Here is an 8,472-nt window from a genome sequence, read left to right as displayed (position 1 = left end):
CCATCCGTCCATCCATCCATCCGTCCATCCGTCCATCCGTCCATCCGTCCATCCGTCCATCCGTCCATCCGTCCATCCGTCCATCCGTCCATCCGTCCATCCGTCCATCCGTCCATCCGTCCATCCGTCCATCCGTCCATCCGTCCATCCGTCCATCCGTCCATCCGTCCATCCGTCCATCCGTCCATCCGTCCAGAAACGACTTCTTATCCATTTATCAATTCAATTGTCCTATATCACTATGAAGTCAAAGCTTGTTTATGAGGGGAACGAAACAGTTAAAAACAATAACGAATTGAATCAATTATTACCCCGCATCAGAATCGATAGCTCTGATATGTCTGATTCTCAACAAATTTAGAAATCGATGTTTATCCTACAATTATCCCTCCATTCCTCAATTCCTCCATCCCGCAATGAACTTCATCCCCTTCACCCGTATCCATTCACTTGTGCACTTTTAATATTGATGAACAGCTGAGATTGGGCCTCCTGTGTCTTTCCGCCAAGCCAGGCTACAATCAAAACGAACAAAATACTCGAGTGACTCGTTCAAGTTCATATTGTCGTGTTTGACAACCAAAAACACCGAACAAAAACCCTATTTCCTCCAGAAAACCTCAAATTATGGCTAGCCTAGACGATAAACTTCTCGGCTACAAAACTCAGAACTACGTTTCGAGTTCTGAAAGCGAAGAGGAAAGTGAAGAAGGCGAAGCACAACCGGCTCCAGCGACATCGAAAGAACCTTCAAAGGACTTTCGATTGGCTTCTGAAACAAAGGTTAGTAAATTTAATGCATAATAAATGATTTCGGCCAAATTTAGATAAGAAATAGAATATATATCTGAAGAAAGAAACAGCTGAGGTGTATATGAAATCAAATTTAAAGTTAGAAAAAGTAAAAGTTGCGTCTATATGGAGTTTATCGCCTAGAGTTGACTGCTCAAAATTGGTTTCGAGCCACCTTTATTTAGGGCAGGTGTTTTTGAAGTGTTCATAATCTTTTGGCTTTAAAGGAGATGACTCTATAATTTTTTCTCGTTTTCAGGTATTTCTTCTTATTCTAAGCAACAAAAAACTGGGGTTATTCACAGTTTAACCCCTATTTATGAATATTATGAAATGGCTCTCTTTGGGGATTAGTAGTTAGATGGAGAGATACGAGTGTGAATCGTCACAGAATTTTGGTATTTAAGCTAAGTGAGAGATATAAGAGTTTATTTACCGTAAAATTATAAAGAAGATTAGAAGCAGGGAGAGAAAGGGGGATAAAACAATGGGAATAATTGACGTAGTAGAAATAATATAGTGAATGAAAGTGGGGGGGAAAGAAGGAAAGAAAGAGCGAGAGAAAAGGATGAAAGGAAGAAAGAAAAGAAGAAAAATGGATGTGGAAATCCATTAATCTCTTTTTGAATGTTAATATAAAAAACAATTTTGATAATTTCCATGTTGCAATATGAATTTTAATAGAATATTCTCATTTTATTAAGACAGGGCCAAAAGGTGTCTTACAAGATTTCCAAAGGTATAAACAGCTTGAAACAGAGCAAAGACATCAACAAGAAGAAGAATTAAAGGCCTTGGTCAATAAGTTTTCCATTAGTTGTCAAAGCAGTGTGAGTATATGCACTGACAATATTTATAATATTGATACCTAATTCTAGACCTATATAATTTGATCACCATGTTCTTGGTATAAAGAATAAAGCTAATCCGAGAGTTGAGAGCTAAATCCTATAATCTGTGGTAAGAGATTTTGTCCTTGAGAGTCAGGTATGTGGTAGGATAGTGTGGGCCACGTTTTATTTTTTAGTAGCTCATTGTGCCATCCAGGGAGGGCTTCCTTATCTTTCATTATTCCCATAGCAATTCAGTATATAGACCCAATTTGCATTTGTTACATATTCAATTTCATATCCAGATCACCAATTGACCCCTTTCAAAAAATTCTCTAGAGATCTGTTCTTGCTTTTATTTATTCATTTAGTTTTTCACTGTGAGGGCAGTGGCACCCACAGTAGCTATTTCATCAAATACTGCATGCACCCCTCATGTCCCCCACCCTAGTGCCCCACCCTTCCTACCATAGTGCTTTGCAGAAAGTTTACTTATTTTCTCAAACCTCTGACAAGCAGGACAGTGTTATTATGATATTATATTTATCCTGAAATAATTCCTTTCTTTTCGTTTAAATTCAGTTGGATGATGAAAAAGAGAAAGCATTAATGAAAGAATTGGAAATTGAGGAAGATGAATTCTTAAAGCAATATCATTTCAAACGACTTCTTCAAATGAAAGAAGAGCAAGACCGCAAAATATCTGAGACAAGGTTGTTTTTTTTTTAATCTTTCTTTTTTTATTTTTTTCACGCAAATGTCATTGCTAGATAAATGATGTTTTATGTTTACTTATTTAGTCTAGATATGTTTAAAGCAATTATTTAAACCCTATATATATCCAATATATATATATTATTTTAATTTCAATTTTTAATTTTATTTATTTTTAATTTTTTTAATTTTTAATTTTTTAAGCCTCCAGTCTTTTTTTTTTTTTTACTTTGCGGCAATGATAGAGCAACTAAATACTGAATATATCCTCTTTAAAGAATTAAACATTTAAATTATTAATAAGCATAGCACCTTTGATAGGCCTCTTTACCTTGGGCCTAATGTTTTCCCATTTCAGACCACATGTCCTTCTCTCAAGAATAAGATTCTTTGTTTGAGAGTTGTATCCATATTCATTTTTCATCTCAAGTGCAACTGTTAAACAAAGAAAGAATACTCTAGAAAATAGCACTTGGTCTGGAAGGAGAAAGCATTACCTCCAAGCTAAAGAGGTCTATTATCTGTTAAGTAAATAAGAATTTTACATTCACAAATTATATATATTATATTAAACCCTTGTAGCACGCTGGAATAGAGCTCAATCTGGGAGACAAAACAGTACGTTCCAATTCTCAGGAGATTGGAATTCTTTTGTATTGTATCCCAGATTGAGCTGCTTTGGTGTCTACATATTACTTTAATCATGTAATCTTGAAATTGCTCTTTTTTTCAGGCCCAAATTTGGTCAGGTAGTAGAGATAGCAACTAGTGACTCATTTCTTCATGTGATTGACAAAGAACTTCTACATGTTGTGATTGTTGTTCATTTATATGATGAGGTATTCATTTACTTTGCTTCTATTTGATTTCTAATTCAAACAAGTTAAGAGTTAATGCACTTTTGAACTTATCTCTTATTTATGATGAAAATGTTCATTTTTGTACAATTTGATTGGATTTCAAAGTAAAAGTGACTAGGGATGTACAGTTTCATGAAATCAATGACATCATGGCTGTTTCAAATATATATATATATTTGAGTTGCTTTTGAATTTTATTGATTTGCATAAATTTATGTCCATCGTGAAGCGCTACACCATGAGAAATATTTGTCGCTTGAAATAAATTTATGTCAAATGAAAAAGTGCAAAACTGCAAAATTAATATAACTTTTAAGTTGTTTTCCATCAAAGACAGAGAAAAAACTATTAACAAACACCTCAACTAGTTTAAACTGTTTTCTCAACTATTATGAGGCCAAACGAAAAAAATAAGTGTGTTTCCTGTTGCGCAACCGACCCTAATTTTCTTGTCGATTTTTGCCGACCCTAATATTTTTTCATTCCCAAATGCACTACAGGGTTCCCAGTAAGCTCATTTCCACTTTTGTATCAGTAAAAAAAATCCGACCTACTGACCCCAATTATTTTTCTCACGCAACAGGAAACACATGTTTTTTTGTTTGGCCTGATCGTTAAATTTTATTTACTAGGATTTGCCAAGCTGTTTATGCATGAATGAATGTCTTGATTGTTTAGCACTGCAGTATCCCATGGTAAGCTCAGTTTGATATTTTAATTACTATTATATATATCTATCTCATGTAGTGATTGAGGCTTGGTTTCATTGATTGTTCTCTTTGTTATATTAGGTAAAATTCTGCAGAGTAAAAGCTGTAATTACAGGAATAAGTGCAAACTTTGTAAGTATTGTAACCACTACTACATTATAAGCAGCTTTACTGTCTTCATATTTTGAGAATCATCACTAAGCAATCATCATTCTCATTGTCATCATTATCATCAGTATCTTCATGAATAATTGACAACTGTCACCAGCAGCAGTATCACCATCATTACCATTATCATGATTAAATCATCACCATCATCAACATCACATCAACATTGAAACCCCAACATCAAGCCTCATCAACACAGCGGCATCAATATCATCACCATCAACATTGTCATCACCTGTCATTATTTAATCATCATCATCAGCATCAGCATCGACAACAGCCACAGCAAGCAACAATAATAGTAAACAGCTTTTTTGCTTTCTTCTCTAGAGAGAAAATGGTCTTCCTGCTCTGCTTGTTTACAAAGGGGAACAGATGATAGGAAACTTTGTACAGTTAGAGGGTGTGTTTGGAGATCACTTTCATTCAGCAGATGTAGAAAGTTTTCTAATTGAGTAAGTATGAAAATGGTGATGATGCATACCAAGAATACATTAATTATTATCATTATTGTTTTTGTTGTTAGTGATGTCAGTAATGTTTTGTTTAACAGTCTTGAGGCCTTATGGTTGAGAGTTCAGTAATCTTAGTCAGCTAGATTCCATTTTCATCTGTGATTTAGTTGTGCCCTGCCCAGAGGTTGTTTAAGTGCTTGATAAAATTTGGTTCAAGGTTTTTAGTCTTGCAAACCCTGCTGGCCAGTGATAGGGTTGGTTTTGTTTATAATATTGCTGAGTGGATCTGGAGTGTGGCACCCACATTAACCCTTCCCCAGGTTTATAGAATTCATTTCTCCAAGCTTTAAAGCTTGCCACTGCTGCTATTGATTCCCCAGTGTCCCCAACTCTTCGCCCCCCCAACCACAACCACAAGTTTGATTGGCACAGCAAGACAGTTATTCTTTGTGTCTTGTTTTTAGAAATGGAATTTTATCAGAAGAACCAGTTGCGAACCCATTAAAGTTAGTAGAAAAGACAAGTCCAAGTAATGAAGAGAGTGACAGTGATCTTGAACTAGATTGAATTCATTTCTCATGTCCAAGCAAATAGAGCTTGTTTTTTTAAGATAAAGAAAAAATGGAGTATATGCCTTATTATAGTATGTCCCTTTATGAGCAACTGATGTATTATGTCTATAGTAAAGAATAATTTGTTAATGAAAAAAAGAAGTATTGGAAAGTTGATGGCCTACAAGCTATGGACAGCACGACCCTACATACATGTCCAGAAAGATCCAAACTTCCTACCAATATACAGTTGCAGTCGGTTTGTCACTTTGTGCATAGGAAGACCTACACACTAATTAGAATTCCCAGTAGATCAGGAGCTCAGTGGTTAGAGCATCTGACTAGATTTTGGGTTTATTTTTCCTGAGGTAGTATACCCAAAAATTCCTTAACTGCAGTCGAATACCCTTACTATGACAGCTCGGAGTACCAACCTCCATAAAACAAATAGATTGAAAGTAAAAGAGAGGAGGGTCATTTTGAAGTTATTTATTATGAGTTTGATTTCATCACTTTCAAAACCCCCACTTGCCGTATATTCCCATATCCACCCATATCCATGACTGCTGTTGTAAACATTGTGGAGCACTCAAGCACTCAACCCTATATCTGAATAGATTATTCATTCAATTATCCCATTTCTAATCTCCTTATCTTGTGAGTGTAGCTCACTTTTACTGTCTCAAAAGGTTTAGTAATCTAAAACATCTTGTAATTGTTTAAAGTGCATATGACACGAAAAAAATTGAATGTTAAAAATGTGTATTTTATTGTCATTAATAAGAATAACACAGTTAAATTTGCTTCAAAAACGTATTTCTCTAGAAATTCAAGAAAATTTAGCACAAGTTGTGACGTCATTTTGTTTACAAGCCTCCAGATTTAGTTGCAAATACACGAAATATGTTTGAATGTGGAATCTTAATTTCAGGTAGTGCACTTTTCAGTTTCCCAACAATTGAAGAGTACTACGTAAGCTATCAAATGAAATTGAATAAAATATGCCTTTTGTTGTTATTTTATACGAATTACAATTTATATTTTGTGCATTACTACTGAATCTAGAGTACGTGTCAACAAAATGATGTCACAAATTGATATTAATTTTCTCAAATATCTCAAGAAATAAGCTTTTGAAACAAATTTCATTACGATATATTTATTATTACTAACAAACTATACACTTTAAAGGATGTGACATATGTAACAGTTAATGAACTTCTGAGATATAATCATTTTAGAAGATGTGTTATAGATACTATAAAATATACATCAAATTTGAAATTTTAAGAAATATATATGTATTTAATCAATGGCTCCAAGATCAGTTGGACTTGAATCAAAATGTATTAGTATTATGTGAATGGGCCGTTTGCATGATGGTGTAATTTTACTTTTACTACCAAAATGCTTTGCAAATTTTCTTTCTCAATCAAATTTTTATTCCATCATAACAATAATTATTATTATAAGTAAATCAATTGGTGCTAATTAACTGAACAATAGAAAGTGTGAAATTAGCATTCTGGTAGTCGTAGTTAATGAAGCCATAATGCAAATGTGCTTTTCAAATCTCAACTTGAAGCCATTGTTTTGCAGGCCAATGCTTTTTACATGGCTCCCATTTGCTTTCGATTTTTAAAAGGTTATTGTCTGTTTGCTTTCACTGACTATGCCCTTACAATATGACACTTTTCTGTATTTTTTTTAAGACAAAAGGAAAACATGTTAAAAGCATATGTGTTACATAGAGGATATTACATGGGTGTGCAGAGATACGAAATTTATCTTCGAGTATTGAAAAGATCGCTCTCGATTGAACGCAGTGAACAAGCGAGAGATTTTCAACATGAGAAGATAAATTTCGTATCTCCAAATGTCCATGTAATATTCTATTTATTATATTATTATCCATAAAATCAACGTAATAAGCTTTTTATTATTATAAAAAGTTTTTATTTATAAACTAATAGCTTAAATACACATGGTAACGATATTTTCACATGTGAAAATAACGTTATTTTCACATGTGAAAATATCAGTTTTTTAAAAAGGAAAAATATAGACATTTTGTGGATAATTATATATGATAAAATATTTACTCCAGGATCTCATTTAGATATTGTCATCTTTATTTTTTATTTCGTTAATTTTTTTTCACTTTCTATTTTTCATTTCCAAACTGTATTTTATTACTATACTATGATTATACTATGGTGCATATACATACTGTACAAAGTGAGATATTCAAATATTATAAATTATGTTAAATCTACCTTTAGGAAAGTTAAAGTGTGATCACATTAAATCAAATTCACAAATCACGTTTTTGACATTGAATAACAGGATGGTGATCGATTCTGGAGTTTACTGCGATTTTCCATATTGTGCAAACTTGGTAGTTACATACTGCATTCTAAAATTTGGTTTTTCTCGATATATATTTTCATTACAAGAAAGATCATGTCTAAATTACAAGATATAGAAATATAGATAAGTTATACCATAGTGCTTGGGAACAAGTTTATTCTGGGCGAAAGACCCTCGGAAATAAATTCGGAAAAATTAATTTTTACAAATTTATTTCCAAGGGTCTTTCACCAGGAATAACTTTGTTCCCAAGCACTATAACTTATCTATATTTCTATATCTTGTATTTCATAAGTGCTACAAGGTCCACATATTCTCATGTCTAAATTAGTAATTTCGGAAAGTTCTGTTGTCATATATTAAATCTCTGAAGAGTTATAAGCATTTGAAATGTACCAAAAACATGCTAACAAGACGGGTAGGCCCTTGGTTGTTGTTTATATGCAAATCTTTCTAATTTCAAACAGCTGTAGCTTTTTATCATTTAATGTTACTACAGTACATGGAAATTTTGGAAAATATCTAATTTCGATATACTCTTTCTAATGAAAGCATTGATGTCTTCTATAACTGATGAACTATTAAGGTATCTCAAGGGAACGCCCTTTTTCATTATGGCCTATGCTTTTTAAGGGAAAAATGTGAATATTTGTACTGATTCTATTGTTTAAATACTTAATTGTGATGGGCTAATTTGTATGAAAATTAGGGTGGCCTTGGTTGATGTAATCACACTTTAATTTTGAATTTATTATTAAATCCATGAAATACGACAAATATAGACTTCTGTACAGCTTAGGAAAGGAAAACAGTAAATATAATTGCTCTCATATTTAGTGATTTTCACACATGATTAAACTGAATTGTAAATAATAGTCAAACCAAAAATAAATGATGAATTATATTAATTTGTTTTTATAGAGGGGCTCCCTACTTATTTATTATAAATGAATGAAGGAATGGATGGATGGAAGGAAGGATGAATGAAGGAATGAAGAAATGGATGAATGAATTGATGAATG

The 8,472-nt window shown here is 33.0% G+C and overlaps 1 protein-coding gene across 1 annotated transcript; it reads left to right on the top strand.

The window, feature by feature from the left end:
- The first annotated feature begins 321 nt into the window (after window positions 1-321).
- Window positions 322-8,354, top strand: LOC116296673 (phosducin-like protein). Its single transcript, XM_031704729.2, has 8 exons — window positions 322-783; window positions 1,497-1,622; window positions 2,205-2,335; window positions 3,070-3,175; window positions 3,829-3,891; window positions 3,988-4,038; window positions 4,405-4,529; window positions 4,994-8,354. Exons 1-8 carry the CDS (start codon window positions 628-630, stop codon window positions 5,094-5,096), a joined length of 861 nt encoding a protein of 286 aa, XP_031560589.1. The 5' UTR covers window positions 322-627; the 3' UTR covers window positions 5,097-8,354.
- Window positions 8,355-8,472: the final 118 nt, after the last annotated feature.

The sequence above is a fragment of the Actinia tenebrosa genome, unplaced genomic scaffold (assembly GCF_029948245.1).
Source record: "Actinia tenebrosa isolate PJP-AT-01 unplaced genomic scaffold, QUT_ActTen_1.0 PGA_scaffold3__52_contigs__length_22856419, whole genome shotgun sequence".
Taxonomy (NCBI): domain Eukaryota; kingdom Metazoa; phylum Cnidaria; class Anthozoa; order Actiniaria; family Actiniidae; genus Actinia; species Actinia tenebrosa.
Note: the sequence above shows the minus strand (reverse complement) of the source record. Positions and strands in the feature narration are given on the sequence as shown.

Coding starts and splice junctions, on each gene's coding strand:
- LOC116296673 (XM_031704729.2), top strand. CDS start 628: ATGGCTAGCCTAGACGATAAACTTCTCGGCTACAAAACTCAGAACTAC. Junction 784..1,496: donor GATTGGCTTCTGAAACAAAG/GTTAGTAAATTT, acceptor CATTTTATTAAG/ACAGGGCCAAAAGGTGTCTT. Junction 4,530..4,993: donor GTAGAAAGTTTTCTAATTGA/GTAAGTATGAAA, acceptor TCTTGTTTTTAG/AAATGGAATTTTATCAGAAG.